Source organism: Salvia hispanica, chromosome 4 (assembly GCF_029641045.1).
Source record: "Salvia hispanica isolate PSC_SH4W2 chromosome 4, Shi_PSC_v1, whole genome shotgun sequence".
In the NCBI taxonomy this organism is placed as follows: Eukaryota; Viridiplantae; Streptophyta; class Magnoliopsida; order Lamiales; family Lamiaceae; genus Salvia; species Salvia hispanica.
The window spans coordinates 56,140,085-56,158,466 of record NC_142695.1 but is presented as its reverse complement, the minus strand read 5'-3'; the positions used below and the strand labels follow the sequence as shown (position 1 = coordinate 56,158,466).

General features: G+C 34.8%; 4 protein-coding genes and 1 pseudogene across 4 annotated transcripts; 1 reads left to right on the top strand and 4 right to left on the bottom strand.

The window, feature by feature from the left end:
* Positions 1-1,257: 1,257 nt before the first annotated feature.
* LOC125195429 (putative F-box/LRR-repeat protein 9) lies at positions 1,258-2,184 on the bottom strand. Its single transcript, XM_048093578.2, has 2 exons — positions 1,835-2,184; positions 1,258-1,765 (listed from the first exon to the last, which is right to left on the bottom strand). The coding sequence occupies exons 1-2, from the start codon at positions 2,182-2,184 to the stop codon at positions 1,258-1,260; spliced, it is 858 nt and encodes a 285-aa protein (XP_047949535.2).
* A 707-nt stretch (positions 2,185-2,891) lies between these two features.
* Positions 2,892-3,761, bottom strand: LOC148929583 (putative F-box/LRR-repeat protein 9). Its single transcript, XM_089056945.1, has 2 exons — positions 3,430-3,761; positions 2,892-3,360 (listed from the first exon to the last, which is right to left on the bottom strand). The coding sequence occupies exons 1-2, from the start codon at positions 3,759-3,761 to the stop codon at positions 2,892-2,894; spliced, it is 801 nt and encodes a 266-aa protein (XP_088913071.1).
* A 2,664-nt stretch (positions 3,762-6,425) lies between these two features.
* LOC125192410 (protein FAR1-RELATED SEQUENCE 5-like) lies at positions 6,426-9,169 on the top strand. The gene is made up of 3 exons (XM_089056944.1): positions 6,426-6,498; positions 6,875-7,601; positions 7,732-9,169. Exons 1-3 carry the CDS (start codon positions 6,426-6,428, stop codon positions 9,167-9,169), a joined length of 2,238 nt encoding a protein of 745 aa, XP_088913070.1.
* Positions 9,170-10,016: 847 nt separating this feature from the next.
* On the bottom strand, positions 10,017-11,268 carry LOC148929582 (uncharacterized). Its single transcript, XM_089056943.1, has 7 exons — positions 11,223-11,268; positions 11,082-11,175; positions 10,896-10,903; positions 10,784-10,790; positions 10,688-10,695; positions 10,461-10,582; positions 10,017-10,388 (listed from the first exon to the last, which is right to left on the bottom strand). Exons 1-7 carry the CDS (start codon positions 11,266-11,268, stop codon positions 10,017-10,019), a joined length of 657 nt encoding a protein of 218 aa, XP_088913069.1.
* A 2,540-nt stretch (positions 11,269-13,808) lies between these two features.
* Positions 13,809-14,868, bottom strand: LOC148929581 (putative F-box/LRR-repeat protein 9 pseudogene; annotated as a pseudogene).
* Positions 14,869-18,382: the final 3,514 nt, after the last annotated feature.

Genomic DNA, 18,382 nt, shown 5'->3' with positions numbered 1-18,382 from the left:
GCGGGCGGCGGGACGTCGATAGTCCAAGTCTATAGAGCGCCACGTGTCGGGATCGTTGCAGACTCTCCACCAAGTCTTGCAAACGTACTGCGCACAGTCGATTATCTCCTCCGTATACAGCCTTTGCAGAATATCTGCCGTCAGATGCTCCGGTAGCTCGATCAACGGCGGCAAAAGTGGAGGAGGCGGGGATGAGGGTAAAGATGAAGATCTCCTGTTGCATTTCTTCGATTTTTTAGGGTTTCGTGGCTTCATGGTGTGTGTGTAGATTTGGGGGATATGATTTCATTGTCTTTATTAATAAGCGGTTCGTCGTCTGATTACAAATGATTTTATTTATTTAATTCTACTAGCGTGTAGTAGACTAGTAGCCATTAAAATTCAAAAGCAAATTAGTATTTCACTCTATATATTAAATTATTTACGTTGTTTTATGATCAAGCATATTGAAAAATTATTATAGCGAGAATTGTAAATGTTTCAATAACGATTAGACGATGAAATTTGTTATTTGTTATTTTGAATTTTAATAGTATATTTATTTAATATCAACATATCTTTTACTAAATATAATACATATACGATATACTCGTTTAATTGTGTTAGACATAACGAGGACTATGAATCCAACAAATTGACGATATTACTCATTTGTTAATATTTTGTGTATCGTATTATGATATCCGGAAATTTTAATCTTGCCAACTCAATTTAAGATCTAGTACTAATAGTTATTGATTGGTCTTGATTATGCACTAGAGTAATATTTGCACCTTGGCATGACCCGTGAATTGGAAATTTATAATTCTATCATTTTTTTCTCTAAGTCTCATTTATTCTTATTAATTTGGTCGTCACACACGACATGACCATTGTGTAGTTCGACGTCCGAAGGAGTGTTATGGGTCAGGTGATGGGCGTTAATTAAGGAGTTATTTTGGATTTCTAAGTCCACTCAACTTCATCCATGCATAGAGAAATACTGAATTATTCAATTTTTCAGAGAGAAATATAAATAGAAAACCACAAAATTTAACATCAAGAACAAGATTGATCAAAGATGTCTATCTCCATCATATCATCCACAGAGAAAGATGGAGTAGTTAGATAGATAGATAAAAATACAATAATATACGTGGAATAAGATGCCAAATAGAAAACCATATGGAAAAGACCAGGTAGAATCATCTTGCAATATTTAAGCTACATAAAAGTAAAGACACTTGATCTCTCGGGCCTATCAGCATCTTATCAATATTAATAAATATTATAATCACCATGATAGAAGGTTTCATGCTCCAAATCTGAGGAGTCACTGTCATCATCCCAATTAAAAGGATTGAACTTGAGATCTTTTATTTTATCAGAACATCTTTTGCCAAGAGAACCTTGTAGATCAAGACCGGGACATTGCTCAAGCTCAAGTGATTCGAGGCAGGGGCAGCCATCAAGAATCGCTTCAAGCGCATTATTTCCCATCCACTGATAGCAAAGTCGGAGATGATGCAAATTAGGCATTGTTTTTCCAATTGCTACAGCATGTTCTGAAAAATCTGTAAAGCTAAAGCAGCGGTTGTCGTATGTAAATGATCTTAACGCGGGACTAGAGATGCCAATGCATTCAAAATCTACGAGATCAAGCAGTGGCGGTGTGTTAGTAATGTGCAACTCTTCCAATTGCGCAAATTTTCTTATTGCCAGAATCAAATTACGAGAAGTTGGAAAATTATACTCTATGAATTCAAGACTTCGAAGCTGGCTTGATCTGTCATAAGCAATTCCATTAATCAGACATCTAAAATCAACTGAATCCACTCAAAGGAAAGAATCATACCGATCGGCTATGTAGTCTAGCAACACATCCACTCTATAAGCAGCTATCTTTAGCTCGACCAATTGTCCCTGGCTACGATCCAGTGCGCGACGGCAAATGTTCTTAAATTTTTCAACTTCACGGTTAAAGTGAAAGTTAGCAAATTTACGGAGCTCATGGCGTCGAAAATCCAAATCAATGACGCGCCACATCGAGGGTTTCTTGCAGATTCTCCGCCATGAGCTACAAACATTCTGTGCACATTCCACAATTTCTTCATCATCCAACCTTTTCAGGATATTCGCCGTCAAATCATTAGGCAGTTCGATCCACGGTGGCGATGGTGGAGCTGGAGGTCTGGATTGGGTCATCGGAGCGCTGGATTTGGATTTTGTTTCCTTTCTGATTAATATTAATGCTGGTGGGTGATGATGATATAAATGGCTCCTCGGTTCAACTCATGACCTTTCGAATTCCTATATTTAATTATTATAAAGATACTGTCAAGCTTCTCACGACCTCTCGGATTCCTGATTTTAATTACAAGCAGAGAATGTCAAATTGCATTAATTAGTTATAAAGCGTTATTAGTAATGGATAGAAGAGAATTCTAACACACGAATTTATTGGTTTCATTATTTTTACGGAGGGGAGGGAGCGGAATATATATTATTAGCTTGGTTTAGAGCAAAAACGACTATTTTTTCAATATTTATGTCGGAGAAAATGATAGTGTTCATATAGTTATTAACGATAGCTTAGTTATTATTGATATAGTTGTTAATTTCATAATTTGAAATTAATTAAGAGTACTTGGTTATGATTATCAGTACACTTCCTTACACCACTGTTTGGATGAATCAGTATTTAATCAAATTAAACCTCATAGTCTTTCTGACAACTCTATAAACTAGTAAGGAATAGTACAAACAAAATACGAGTCTAACAAATAAAATTAAATAAAATAAAAGTCTCATGATTAATGCTCAAGAACTACATAAAAGTCATCCTTAATTCATAAGTACGCATCACATAAAATTGAATCATCTTCACTCAAGACTCAACAACGTAACTATCACTAAAGACCCAAGATACAAGACAATTTCTCCCGAAACGACAACTCAATCTCAGAATTATCACTAATTAGCTCAAAACCTCTTTTGCCTAAATCCCCTGGCAGAACACGATAACAACGTCCCCCGAGATGAAGCAATTCAAGGTGGAGGCATCCATCGAGAATCGCTTTCTGTCCATTCTCACCGAAACGAAAATATTCAGAAAGCTTGAGATGCCGGAGATTAGGCATGGTTTTTCCAATTGCTACAGCTTGACGTGAAAACTCCAAAGGCATGCCCCAGCAGCGTGTATATGCAAAAGAGGTCAACATAGGGCAAGACATGCCAATGGTTTCACAATTAATGGGATCAAGAGTTGATGTTATGAAAAGATGCAACTCTTCCAAATGTGGAAGCTTTTTTATTGTCTCTGTCAAAGCATTTCCTGCTGGATTACAGTTTGATAGTGTCATGCTTCGAAGCTGACTTGATCTGTCAAAAAGAGAAAATTAACCTCCAAATATTGTTGTTAGAGCAAATTTAAGGAAAGAAGAATTCTACCGCTGAGCTATGTAGTTGGGCAACACAATCCCTTCAAAATAGACAAGCTTTAGCTTGATCAATTGTCCCTGGCTACGATCCACTGCGCTACGACAAATCATTTCAAATTTGTTGGCTGCGCATTGTCGAGAATCCAAATCAATAACGTGCCACACGGCAGGATTCTTGCAGACTCTCCACCATGTAGTGCACACTGCCTGTGCACTCATCAATATCTCTTCAGCACCCAACCTTTGGAGGATATTCGCCGTCAAATCCTCTGGCAGATCGATCCATTGAGGCGGTGGTGGCACGGCTGAGGATGATGAAGAGAGAGCCACGTTGGTTGACATCTTCAATATTTAGGGGTCTGTTGAATATCTAAATCTTGGTGTGGTGTGGATATATATTGGTGGGGTGATGAATAATTTATTAATGCATTGTTTTGAAAATTGAAAGAAGAGGCTCCTCGTTAACCGACAATACATATTCTTGATTTAATAAGACAAATACGGCGTCACTTTATTGATGTCTAATATAATGATTTTTTTTAAAAAAAATTTCACACACTCCCTTTCATAAGAATATATATTTATTTTTTCTTTTTAGTTTGTCTCATAAGAATATGCATTTTTTAATTTAGAAAGTCTTTTCTCTAATGAGGTAGGACTGAATCTCCACTAATAATATTTTAATTACATTTTTTTTTCCACCTCTCTCTTATTTTACCAATTCTATATTAAAACTCGTATCGAATCTAAAGGGCATATTCTTTGAGGACGAAGGAAGTATTTTTTTCTATGAACTTTAAACTTGACGCATAATATCATGAGTTTAAATAATTTTTCTCACTAACATTAAAATTCAGTTACATTAAAATAGACAGATAACTGTATCTAGTTTTTAAGTAGTACTCCTATTACTTAGAGTTGAGTGTCACCTAAGTATTACTTTGCCAAATGTGTTTAATTTTTTATTTTAAGGAAAAAACCGACAAACTTTGAAGTTGATGTACATTAAAAAATATAAAATAAAAATATAATCCTAATCAGACCCTAATTAAACAGACGTTCATAAATGAAAAGAGGAAGATTCGTAATCTCATTAGGAGAGGTGCATCTTTTTATAATCTTTTAACCGTTACTTAATTAAAAATAAAAATAAGAAGGGTCAGAAGTAGTTGAACAAGGAGCCGCTTATTTAAATACTCCTATATCATATTAAAAAACGTTTTTTCTTTTTTTTAGTTTGTCTCATTAAATATGAAACAGTTTCTAAAAATAGAAACAATACTCTTCTACTTTTTATTCCTTTTTACTTTACTCTCTTTTCATTAACTAATAAAACAACACTACCTAATATCATGTGCCGAAAAACAAATATTGCATATTTAATGGGACTAAGGAATCATAACATTCACCACACATACACGACCATGATATACATCTTACCCTAAAAATAAAAAATGTTGAACATGATATATAAAAAATTGTTCCATTTTCACTTTATTTTCCAACCTACAGTATTTTATTACTCCACTATTTCACTATGTATCTACATTATTAACATATAGGTCTACGAAAATGCCTCAATACTATTGGATTAGAAGTTATTCTGCCCATTCATAAAATAATATTGCCTTCATCCCATAAAAATATATGCGAATTTTATTTTGTCTGTTCCATAAAAATTTGGACACCCTACTTACAAAAAGTTATTCCAATAAATTATCTCAATACATTAAGTTATTTATAACTTATATCACCATTAAAACACTAATAATAATGGAGATCAAATTATCCACTAACATTATTTTAACTATTATTATCATATCTTAATTTTATTATTATATCATATGCCTATATTTTAATAGAATGGATGGAATATCTAACATTGTAGTATGTTAAAATTATTAAAACTTTTAGTTCTATTTATTTTTATTTTCTTCTACTATGGACAAGTAGATTTCATAATTCAGTCAATTAGATTTACATTTCACTAATAATAATCCAAGTATATATGAGTTGATATAATAATAAACTGGTTGAGTTCATGTGTCAGTAGTCTTTAAATTTATATTGATTTGGCTATAAAAATACTAGTCCACTATGATACATTCTCCAAACCTCTTGACCCAATTTGAATTTGAAGAATACGATACTGTCTCGTCATTTGTTGACCCAGTTTGAATTTTAAAAAACAGGATATATATATATATATATATATAGGGATGTGATTAAATGAAAACTCTAAATATGGTACAAACTCAAAACTTTGATCTGGACCGTTGAAAAATGTCAATAGATCACAAAAAAACATCAACAGGAAAATGTCAATAGAATTTCAACGGAAGTCATGATTGATGTTGTGTTGATATTGTGTTGATACTGTGTTGACATTAAAATCTTGAAATTTTACACTGTGCTGATATTGTATTGAAACTGTATTGAAGTTGTGTTGAAGAGTTTTGAGTTTGTACAATATATAAGTTTGCATTTTATCACTACCCTATATATATATATATATATATATATATATATATAGGATTTTGATCAAAACAAAAATGGCCTTAAATAAAGAAATACAGACGGTTTATTATCCATAGGATTAGGCTTGATCATCTTAAGATTAAATTATCTAATGGCTAGATTTATTTGTCAGATTATATTAATTTAATCATTTATATTCATAAAAGGTCACTTTGGTCAATCCTTGTTTTCGTTTGTTTTGGAAGTTCCTATAATGTTGCTTATTCCTCTCTCCACTTACTCATCATCAGCGTGAGTTATGTGTGTTACAATCCATAATTTCTCACCTTCATTTCTTCTATGAAGATTCATACGAGCTTTAATTCATTTGACCTTCTAATTAGTTTCCAGTTTTGTCTTCTTCTTCACAGCCTTTGAGTTTGCATTCCACAATGTCGAAAAATACATATTTTCGTTTATAACATTCAGTCGCTGCATCACTTTGTTACACTTATAGAGCTCTTGTTTCCAGATTCAATCGTTCTGGAAATGGAATCTGAAACGCCTTCTACTTCACATCTAGATAATCAATCATCCCCCGATGACATTCTTGACAATACAGGTTTTGATTTTATTTTTGTTACTGTAATTTTAATAATGATTCAACCATGAATTATTTATCGTTTTGTTTTAGTAATGTTACAATCATTAATTATTTATCTGTTTATTATGCCATTATTTCGTATGACTTCAATCCGCACTTAGTATGACACAATGTTATCATATTTTGTTTTTATCTTTGAGTTTTCATCAGTAGTAGTAATGATACGAATATTACTTAGTAAAGGGGCAACTATGACATCTTTAGGTATGACTCAAATATGCACTTAGCATGACATGTTATATACTGTAACAATTTTTAGCACTACTTTATACTGCCTGTATTATTTTAGGACAATCAACCAGCCACTGATTGTCTTTGTTTTTTATTATTACAGATTTAAATACACCAGAATGCCCTATAGAGATTAAACCTTTTGTTGGTCGTAGCTTCCCTACTTTGGACAACGCCATTGAGTTTTATGAGAATTATGGTCGATGTGTCGGTTTTGACACAAGGAAGAACGGTTCAAAGAAGGTTGATGATCTTACCATATGGTTTTACATGGTGTGTAACAGAGAAGGTGAGCAGAAATTTAGCGATGAACAACCTAAACGACGACGTAAATCTAAAAAATGTGGATGTGATGCTCGGGTTGCATTCAAATTCGATTCTGACCGTGGTTATGTCATTCAACACTTCAACGAAGAACACAACCACCCCATGGTTTTGGTACAACACCAGAAGTTCATGAGATTAAATCGTCAACTTGATCCAGTGCACCAAAAATTTATTACGGATTGTGCTGGTGCTAATATCGGTCCTTCTCTCACTTTCAAGCTGTTGACTGAATTGATGGGCGGATATGAGTCCGTTGGGTGTACTGTGTTGGACATACGTAACTACACACGGGACATCAGAAGATACGCTGAAGGATATGACGCCCAAATGATAATAGACGAGATGAAGAAGAAGAAGGAAAGTTGTGACGCCTTCACGTACGAGTATGAGGTTGATTCTCGTAGTCGACTGATGCATTTATTCTGGTGCGATCCTATTGCTAAGAAGAATTTCATGCAATTTGGTGACATTGTCTCGTTTGACACTACCTACTCAACGAATAGGTAAATGTTGTCCACTTAAAATTGTTTTATTTTTCTGTTATGCTATGATTGCAGTTTATTATTACATATTAGCATACCACATCGATATCCACATGTTAATGATTTAATCCTTTGTTATTTGGTTGTGCAGGTACTCTATGATATTTGCTCCATTCACTGGGAAGGACAACCATGGGCGTGCGGTGTCCTTTGGAGCTGGTTTGCTTTGTAGTGAGAGTGCAGACTCTTTTTCATGGCTTTTCAAACAGTTTGTCAAGTGCATGGGAATGTCTCCTAAGTTGATTATTACTGATCAAGACTTGGGAATGAAAGTAGCGGTTGAAAATGTTCTTGTGGATACACGTCATAGATGGTGCATGTGGCACATCATGGCTAAAGTCGCTGAAAAGGTACCTAAATCACTACTTGGTAATTCTGATTTTAAAAAGGATTTGAATTCGTGTGTTTGGTCTGAGTTGATTGAACCCACCGAGTTTGAAGACAAATGGAAGACTGTCATGGAAACATATGAACTTGAAGACGCGGACTGGTTTGTTTCTATGTTCGAATCTCGAGAGTTCTGGGTTCCGGCATACTTTAGGGACTTTCCTAACAGTTCTCTGATAAAGACGACATCTGTTTCTGAATCTCAGAACAGTTTTTTTAAGAGGTATACTCAGTCCAGGGCTATCCTTGTTATGTTTATAATGAACTTCAACAATGCTGTTGATGCCCAACGCAACCAGTCCGCAAAGCTGGATTATATGGACGGGAATACTACCGCAAAGATGAGAACACAGTGGTCTGTTGAGAAGCATGCATCAACAATATTCACAGACTATGCATTCAAGGAAATACAGGAACAGATACTGGAGGCGTATAACCACTGTAGCCTTATATCTATATCAAATGAATCAAGTCCCGAGCTTTACAAGGTATTAGATCATTATTCAAACACATGGGATGTAACATTCTCCGTGGAGGATTCTTTGTTCCATTGTGAATGTAAGATGTTTTGTAGGATCGGTCTTGTATGCTGCCACATCTTTCATGTGTTGAAGAACAAAAAAATGTGCTTGATTCTGGAGAATCTGATTGGAGGTAGATGGTTGAAATCTCCTCTAGTTAAGGCTGTGCATGCTGTCCAATTCGAAGATGTAGCAATACATGGTTATGTTGATGACAAGAAGAAGGCGCAAACAATTTTATTGGGAGAGATTTTGGAGTTGTACCAGGCTGTTTCTGTCAATATTGATCAAATGCATGAGCTTACATCTATAGTTCGTGAAGCAAGACAACAGATTTTCGAGGGCGGAGTAGTAACGTCTACAGCACAGAAGAAGAAGCTTATTGAAGAATTTTATGGGGCAGAGGCACCCATGTATGTAGATGTTCAACCACCTGAAGTCGTCAGCACAAAGGGATCTGGTAGTAGAGTCCCCTCAAGAGTGGAGAAGGCTTTGAAGCTTAAGAGCAAGCCTTTGCGTCAATGCAAGAAATGTCAGGAGTGGGGTCACCACGATTCAAGGAATTGCGTCAAATTAAAAGAGAAAGAAAAACGGCGCTCGACAATAAATTCTGAAGTTTGATACCATGTTTTCTTTTTCTTTTGAAGTAACATCAGTTCAATGTCATATTGTTGGAAATTACTCAGTTTGGTATGTTTTGTATAAGGCATTCTGATTTTCAGGAGTTTTATGGAATGACTCGAATATTGGATTATTATCACCCAAATTTCCCATACTTTTCCATGACTCATATATTCGTTTATTATGACCCAATGACAAGAATATTTTGTATTGCTTCAGCTTGTTTGATATGAATATTTCGATCAGAATGGTATAAGACATTAGGTCACTAAGTAATGTGATGCCAGGACTAAAATGTTGGTTTATTATGCCACTAGTTGACCATAAGTTGCTATGACTCATATATTCATTTATTATCACCCATTGTATTGTAAGTTTTACACGGAAGATGCATTACAGGTTGTTTCCGAGAGCAGTTTTACACAACGACTAACTTTGTGGTACAGACGTCCAATTTCACGTCATTATTTGTGCAATTTTAAGTTAAATGACTGAACATTGGATGGACAAAGGCGTAGGTGTAGTTTGAGTCATATCTATGTTACTGTTGGGTCATATCATCATACTGTTAATCTTTAAATTTGTAAATATCAGCAGCAAAATTGGACAGATGAGGTGTTGGGTATATCTGTTTTTAAACTAATTGGTACAATGCGGCATCAGCTGGAGTAAGCGTACTAGTGCATGGAGACTCCAAAAACGAATATAGTTGAAATAATATATTGTAACAATAACAATGATCCTCAAAACGAGAATTACAATGACTAAACATCGTTTAATTAAAAATTAAAATAGTGGTAATATATAAAGAAATGGACGGTAGTTTTAGTTATGACATAACTAGTGATCATGATCCGTAGTTTGCTATCATCTTTTCTACGTTGATCTTTGTTTTCTTGCTCTCCTTCGCATAGTGTTTGGATGCCGCCTCTTTGTTCAGTAATGTGCAATGATTATTTCTTGCTAACAACAACACACGATTGTATTTAGCTCTTAGATACTGAAGCACACCTTTGTTTTTAGTTGAAAGTCCACAACTCCATTGACCCTCTCTTTCACCCATGTAGACTTCAAGGTGTCTGAGCAAATAAACACCACTGTCCTCAATATTTCCAGTCGTTCTCCAACTCATCTTCATCCTCTGAATAGGTGCGTTCATCACTGTCTTGCATTGATTGTGACAACCAATCATGGTTAAATACTTACAGAAGAACGTCCTCTGCAAAATATGCATTGCGTTAGTTTAAATAACATTTAAGTATTAGTTTGAGGACTAATGTGTCACACGTACCAACGTCTCTGGAACAGAACCGTAGGTATACCGGAAGTCATGCCATTCTTTATCTTTAGAAGCGTCTATTATCACCACTGCTTTGCGATGGAAACAGAAGCACACAGTGTAGTACCTCATATCTGAGTCATAGAAACACATGTAGATCATATGACTATAAGATCATTTGTATCACATATATCAGATAAGCTTGTCATAGCAACCTATAAGCTTATGGATGATAATACACGCATATCTGAGTCACAGCAACATACAAGCTTATGGGTCATACTAAACGCATATCTGAGTCATAAGCAACATACAAGCTTATGGGTGATACTAACCTCATATCTGAGTCATAGAAACACATGTAGATCATTTGACTATAAGACCATTTGTATCACATATATCAGATAAGCTTGTCATAGCAACCTATAAGCTTATGGATGATAATACACGCATATCTGAGTCACAGCAACATACAAGCTTATGGGTCATACTAAACGCATATCTGAGTCATAGCAACATACAAGCTTATGGGTGATACTAAACGCATATCTGAGTCATAGCAACATACAATTATATACCAAATTCGAAACAAAACTACATGCATCCAAATACCAGAAAGTGAAATCGACTTACCTTTCGGTGCTTTTGGGATTCGCGGGTTGTTCTTCTTCGCGTCCATTCTCTGATACACTACGCGTCGAACAACGAATTGAAGTGGAATTTTGGCCTGATTTTGTCAAATTGAAGTCAAGGGTTGAACAAATTCATACTAACCTTTTCCGTCATGACTACCCGATCCAGATGCTCGAGTGTCCACCATTGTTGAATTAGGTTTTTTGGTTTCCCTTCTTCGTCGATTTTCTGGACTAGGAATAGGGTTTTTGTGGAAGAAACGATTGTGTGGAAGGAGACGACGTTTTTGTGGAGGAGAAGTTGAATGTATTGTGGAGACGACGATTTTTATGGGCGGAGAGGATTTTTTGTTGAAGGATTTTTGGTTTATTTGGTGGTAGAAGAAGAAAAATTGTGGGAAATTGAAGGGATTTTGATAAAAGAGAGTGAGATTGAATGGCGTGGGAATCCAAGCACCAACTTAACATGTGCAATAATCACTCCCAAATCCCAATTAATCAGGGCCTAGAAAATGGAACGACGGTTCCTAATATTTCCAATTCCTAAATTACCCCTCACATGACACAGATCGGTCTTATTATGACCCATACAAAACGAGGAGTCACTACAGATCTTAGCCATTAATCACCAGATCGGACGGTCTACATATGGTCTATATTTCTATACTTAAGGACTGATTTTGGTAGATGAAGACCCTATATATATATATATATATATATATATATTTCCATTATCCACAAATCCACTCTTAAAGACCGAACCACCGAATCCTACCAAATTAGGGCTTTTAGATCTAGTTTTTTATGGATAAGATACAGAAATTTATAAATTATTTTCGCCTTCATCACGAGCCTATTTTAATTTAGCCGAAGGTAAATAAGTCATACTAACATGTTACGAAGATTTAACTTCGTTCCAGAATATAATACTTCATTCTAGTAGGTTTTTACTTCATTCCAGTAGGTTTTTACTTCATTCCAGTACGTAAATGTTGTTTCGCCGTCGCATGCTGTTCTTTCTCTCTACAATATCTATCACCACCGTCATGACGCTAATATGGTTTAATAAACGCATGGAATAATGTAATAAATTATTGGAATGAAGTATGTGTAGAAGCATTTGCAGTCCTACTGGAATGAAGTAAAAATCTTATCCCATGAAGTAATAACGTTTCTGAATGAAGTAATAAACTCACTTGAAAAAATTGCATTTTTAAATGTTAATCAAGGAAAAACCCACGTCAATGAATTTGAATGAAGCATATGTTGAATCATTTCAAAACTTACTGGAAACAAGTAAAAACATGTTGTAGTTTCAAGGTATTACGTACAGAATGAAGTAATAAACCTATACAATGAAGTAAAATGAACTAGTAATGAAGCCGAAAAAATTTTCACAGCAGCACATCTCATCAAAAAAACTAGATCTAGTGGCCCAGATTTGGTCTCTAGTTCGGTCTTTAAAATTGGTTCGACATTGATCACAACTCTCTCTCTCTCTCTCTCTCTCTCTCTATATATATATATATATATATATAGGGTGCATTGGGGTGCCACCATAGATAGAATAACACCATACCACCAATATAGTCCGTTAGATCTCATCTATGGACGCCTAGGATTAAGTTTCGTGAAAAAACACGGGTTTGCAGTCTACTGTATTAGATATTGCAGTCTATTATATTTAGATATTGCAGTCATGATAAACTGCAATATTGTTGTGGTAAGATTGCAATATTCAATGAACAGCACTGCAATCTGGTAACGTAAAATTAGAAATTTCTTATTTTACCCCTATGGTTTTTACACGTAGCAGCATGACAAGCACACGATTTTCAGATCCAATGGCCTAAAATTGTGGTATGGTGTTACAATAAAGAGTGTTGTTATCTTAGTACATCCCTATATATATATATATATATATATATATATATATATATATATATATATATATATATATATATATATATTGAAAAAATTAGTAAAATTGTTATATGAGAAAAAGATACATAAGTTAATTAAAAATAGATCATATTTGTCATTTTTTTATATTATTTAAAAATAGACAAATTCAATATTTTGAAAATAAATAAAGTAAAAGAGATAGAAAAAAAAGTAAAGTAAAGTAAGAGATAGAGAAAAAGAAGTAAACATATGAAAAGAAAGTAGAAACAATAAGTAAAGTATATGAGAGAAAATTTCCATTTTATAAATTGGACTATTTTTTGTGGATATTCATAATGGTAAAACGGGACTTATTTTTCGTTGACGCGGGGAGAACTATTTTTAGTAAGTAAACTTAATATAATTCAACTACCTCATTTTACTCATAATTATTATAAAAATAAGAATATTTGAAAAAGTGAAATCCACATTCTATTAATTTTATTCACTTTTTTTTAACAAAATTAATTTCTTATAACCTACACTGATAAAATATGAAATATTTAATGTGGATCGAGAGAATAGTATAAAGCATCTAAACCTACTTTTTATGTCAAAAGAGTGGAAACATAGACATATATGGAAATATTAGAGATACTACAATACAAGTACTCATGTACTATACTCCATATAGATAATCATCAACCACCTTAACAACAAAATCAAAAGTACACATAGATAATACGGCTAATTGCCACAAAAACAAGTAACTAGTCGATTACAAGGTTCACCGAATGAAAACTCGGCTTAGTTCCAATTACCACTTTGGGACCTTTCATACCAACTAATGATATTCAAAATGAATATCATCTTCTTCATCACTATCACATTCATCTTCACTATCATTGTAGGGATCATAACCTGACGAATCACTGTCAATGTCATAATAATCCCTATCTTGATAAGTGATAGAGGGTGGAGACACTGGATGGAGGCTCAGATCTTTTAGTTGCTCACAACATCTTTTACCTAAATCCCCTTGCATATCAAGCCCATAGCATCCCCCAAGATCAAGTGATTCGAGGCGGGGGCATCCATCCAGAATTGCTACCAGTCCCCTATTTTCCATCCTCTGCCCAATAAGTTGGAGATGACGTAGATTAGGCATGGTTTTCCCAATTGCTACAGCATGCTCTGAAATTTCAAGATTCACAATCCAAGAGTTACTACATGAGAATGATTCCAACATTGGACAAGAAATGCCAATGGTTTCCAAATCTGTGGGCTCAGGCATATACCTCATGTAGAGGTGCAACTCTTCCAATCTTGGGAGCTTTTTTATTGGCTCAGTTAAAGCAGTCCCTGTTATATGAGCATCTGAAAGTGTCACACATCGCAGCTGACTTGATCTGTATATATCATGAGATTAGAACGTAAAATAAAATACACTTAATAACAATAAATCATCATAATATATAGGGAATTGAAGAATTTTACCGTTCGGCTGCGTAGTGAATCAACAAATCCGCTGCAAAACCGGTAAGCTTCAGCTCGACCAACTGCCCCTGGCTACGATCAACTGCACGACGGCAAATGCTCTTAAATTTTTTGAGCGAACAACCACAACAACGTCGAAGATCCAAATCAATGACACGCCACATGGCAGGATCCTTGCAGAGTCTCCACCATTTGCTACACACTTCCTGCGCGCTCTGCAGTATCTCTTCAGCGTGAAGCCTTTGCAGGATATTCCCAGTCAAGTCGTCAGGCAGTTCAGTCCACGGCGGCGATGGTGAAGGCGGAGACGGAAGGGGGATTGATGATGAAGATGCCTCGGTGGGAATTGAAAGTTTAGTTAGGATTATTGGCTCGCTGGATTCGGATTTCTTTCCTTTGCTCAACATTTTCGATTTTGCCTTGGTCGTGGTGTTTTCTGCTATTACGTTGTACTCCATATAATGCTAAGGAGTACTTAAATACTAGTAAGATGCTTCATCTTGTCACGACCTTTCGTATTCGTTTTATTTATTACTAATGAACGTCTAATCATGGTAGTTCTCACGACCCTTCTTACACCTGTGATTAATAATGGTACTATATACTACAATCTCATATCTCTATTATATTTTAATTTATAAATTTAAAATAAATATCACTATTACAATAACAAAAATGATAACAAAAAAAGAAATGTGTCATTTTAGTTGGGACAAATTAAAAAGGAAAACGTATCATCTTAAGCGGGACGGAGAGAGTAGTGAATTTTAGTAATTCTTCATAATCTAATTTATTATGCCTCCTTTTTTAAATGGTAGTATAACAAGCATAGATATGCCTCTTTTAATGCTAATTCCCTTATTCCCCCCTTCCAACTAAGTTGAGTCGTATTTTTTGGAATGTCCCAACTAAGTTGAGTCATTTCTATTTTTGACAAAAAAAGTCCAATCATTCTTACTTTATTTCGGCATTTATTTTACTCTCTCTTTATCTTTCCTATTTTATTTCCTTCTCTTACTTTTCAACACAATTTCTTTAATCTCCGTTGTGATGGAGGAAGTACTTTTTTTTTATTATTTAATTGTCCATCACTTGCATTAGAAAGTGTTAGAAAATGAAAACAATTTTGGATGCAAAAGAAAGCGTCCTTAGATTAATGACAAATTAAATTAATCTTTTTACTGTTTTAGAACACTTCGATTTGTGTTCTCTAATTTAAGTTGGGACACCAATAATAATGATATTTTTTGAAGAGTTGGTGGTAAACTTTTAGAAAAATAAATTAATGTCTTTGATTGTATTAAAAAAATTCAATAACGGGTTTTTTTTTTATTGTGGTGCACTAACACTCATTCTACTCTTTTCCTCTCACTACTTTATTTTTTGGCCATCTCTTATTTGACAGATTGCACATAATTAAAACCCGCATTATTACAAGTTTATCAATTTTTCAGGGATGGAGAAAGTAAATAAAAATATGACACATTCTACCAACATCACTCACCATTTTCTACTATACCTCCGTCCCCCAAAGTCTGTCAAATTTAGTATATATATATATAGGTGAAATCAATAGATTCAAATCCAATAGCTTATTTTCTACTATAAAAATTGAAAACATAACAAGTGGTGTGGATTTTATCAATAAGTAGATATGTAAATAGTTGGAAAACCAATCTTCAATCAAAACTGGTGCCAACTAAACTAATTTGGAAAAACAAAGTAGCATCATCCTTCACCAACCTAAACATAAAAGTGAACCATCAAAATCCTCAATCCTAATAAAAATATGGATCATATTCATAATTACTATGATAGGAAAGAGAAGACATCATAGTCGAAAAAACCAATAGTCAGATCTTTTATTTGGTCTAAACATCTTTTGCCTCCATCCCCAAAAATATCAAGACCGTGGCATTCCCGAAGATGAAGTGATTCCAGGTTGGGGCAGCCATTGAGAATTGTTTCCAGTCCCCAATTATGAATAATATGTGAACTAAATCGTTGATGGCGTAGGTTAGGCATGCTTCCTCCATTGGCTCCAGCATGCTTTGAAAATACTTAATAAAGACCCCATTTCTTGCTATTATATGCGAATGGTTTCAACATGGAAAAAGAGGTGCCAATGGTTTCGAAATCTTCGGGACTGAGCGTTGGATCCATGAAAATAAGTTGCAACTCATCCAATTGTGGTAGTTTTATTATCGCATCAATTAAATCGCTTTCCATTATTGTATAATTATCAAGTGTAAGGCATAGTAGCTTACTTGATTATGGGAAAATAAATACTCCCTCCGTCCCGCTTTAGCAGTCCCATTGACTTTTCTGCACTCGTTTTGTAAAAATGATAATAAATAGTTAAAGTGGAGAAATAATAAAGTAAAAAAAGAATAATGTAGATAAGACTCTTCTCTATATTATTCTCTTTTTTACTTTATTATTTCTCCACTTTAGCTATTTATTATCATTTTTACAGAACGAGTGCAGAAAAGTCAATGGAACTGCTAAAGCGGGACGGAGGGAGTATAAAAGAATGGCAACCAAACAAAATACAGGTTAGAAAAAATAATCATCGTATATTAATTAAAATCCGGGAATAATTAATAAAATTGTACCTATGAGCTGCGTAGTTTAGCAAGCCATCCACGTTAAAAGTTAAAACTGGAAAGCTTTAGCTTGACCAGTTGTCCCTGGCTACGATCCACTGCGCAACGGTAAATCCTCTCAAATTTGTCAGTGCCGCAACGATGAGTAACAAAATGAATAACACACCAAATGACGGGAATCTTGCAGACTCTCTACCATGTACTACATACTAACTGCGCACTCTCTAGTCTCTCTTCAGCATGCAACCTTAGCAGGATATTCTCCGTCAATTCATCCGGCACTCGATCCATGGAGGCAGAGGTGCCAATAAGGCAGCCACATGCACCGTTACAATTGGAGGTTCAATTTGGAATCCAAAGCAAACATGACTCACAAAATTGAGTTCAGTCAGTCTCATTCTATGAGTGTCATGAAGGATCTCCTCTCCAATGTAATTAATTACTTCTCTTAAAGATAATGTTAATATATTATTAATTTCATAATTTGAACTTAATTAAGTACTGTATTTATTTATGCTTATCAGTCCACTTCCTTACACCAGATGAGCCAGAATTTTGATCAAATTAAACCTGTGGTCTTTCCGACTAATAACCATAAATAAATGAGTTTTACTTTCCGATAGTCAGATCTTTTATTTGGTCTAAACATCTTTTGCCTACATCCCCGAAAAAATCAAGACCGTGGCATTCCCGAAGATGAAGTGATTCCAGGTTGGGGCAGCCATCGAGAATTGTTTCTAGTCCCCAATTACGAATAACTAGTACACAAAATCGGAGATGGCGTAGGTTAGGCATGCTTCCTCAATGGCTGCAGCATGCTCTGAAAATACTAAATAAAAATCACATTTGTAGCTATTATATGTGAATGATTTGAACATGGGGCAAGAGACTCCAATGGTTTCGATATCTTCCGGACCGAGCGTTGGATCCTTCAAAGTAAGATGCATCTCTTCCAATTGTGGTAGTCTTTTTATCGCTTCAATTAGTTCACTTTCTATTATTGAATAATTAATTAAGTGTAAGGCATCGTAGCTGACTGGATCTGTCAATAAATTATAACCCATGCGCCATATCAGTGATTAATTATGGCAACCAAACAAAATAGAGGTTCGAAAAAACAGCCATCGTATATTAGTTAAAATCAGGGAATAATGAATAAAATTGTACCGATGAGCTGCGTAGTTTAGTAAGCCATCGACTTTAAAACTGGAAAGGTTTAGCTCGACCAGTTGTCCATGGCTAAGATCCACTGCGCAGCGGTAAATGTTCCCAAATATACGAAACTTACGGTTAAATTGCTAGATTCAATAAGCAT

What these genes read in the sequence shown, in the direction of transcription:
- LOC125195429 (XM_048093578.2), bottom strand. Translation starts at nt 2,184, where the DNA reads ATGACCCAATCCAGACCTCCAGCTCCACCATCGCCACCGTGGATCGAA. An exon ending in CTAGACTACATAGCCGATCG is followed by an intron (nt 1,766 to 1,834) that starts GTATGATTCTTT and finishes TGCTTATGACAG; the next exon opens with ATCAAGCCAGCTTCGAAGTC.
- LOC148929583 (XM_089056945.1), bottom strand. Translation starts at nt 3,761, where the DNA reads ATGTCAACCAACGTGGCTCTCTCTTCATCATCCTCAGCCGTGCCACCA. An exon ending in CCCAACTACATAGCTCAGCG is followed by an intron (nt 3,361 to 3,429) that starts GTAGAATTCTTC and finishes TCTTTTTGACAG; the next exon opens with ATCAAGTCAGCTTCGAAGCA.
- LOC125192410 (XM_089056944.1), top strand. Translation starts at nt 6,426, where the DNA reads ATGGAATCTGAAACGCCTTCTACTTCACATCTAGATAATCAATCATCC. An exon ending in TGACATTCTTGACAATACAG is followed by an intron (nt 6,499 to 6,874) that starts GTTTTGATTTTA and finishes TTATTATTACAG; the next exon opens with ATTTAAATACACCAGAATGC. An exon ending in ACTACCTACTCAACGAATAG is followed by an intron (nt 7,602 to 7,731) that starts GTAAATGTTGTC and finishes TTGGTTGTGCAG; the next exon opens with GTACTCTATGATATTTGCTC.
- LOC148929582 (XM_089056943.1), bottom strand. Translation starts at nt 11,268, where the DNA reads ATGGTGGACACTCGAGCATCTGGATCGGGTAGTCATGACGGAAAAG. An exon ending in GGGTAGTCATGACGGAAAAG is followed by an intron (nt 11,176 to 11,222) that starts GTTAGTATGAAT and finishes TGACAAAATCAG; the next exon opens with GCCAAAATTCCACTTCAATT. An exon ending in GTTCTGTTCCAGAGACGTTG is followed by an intron (nt 10,389 to 10,460) that starts GTACGTGTGACA and finishes CATATTTTGCAG; the next exon opens with AGGACGTTCTTCTGTAAGTA.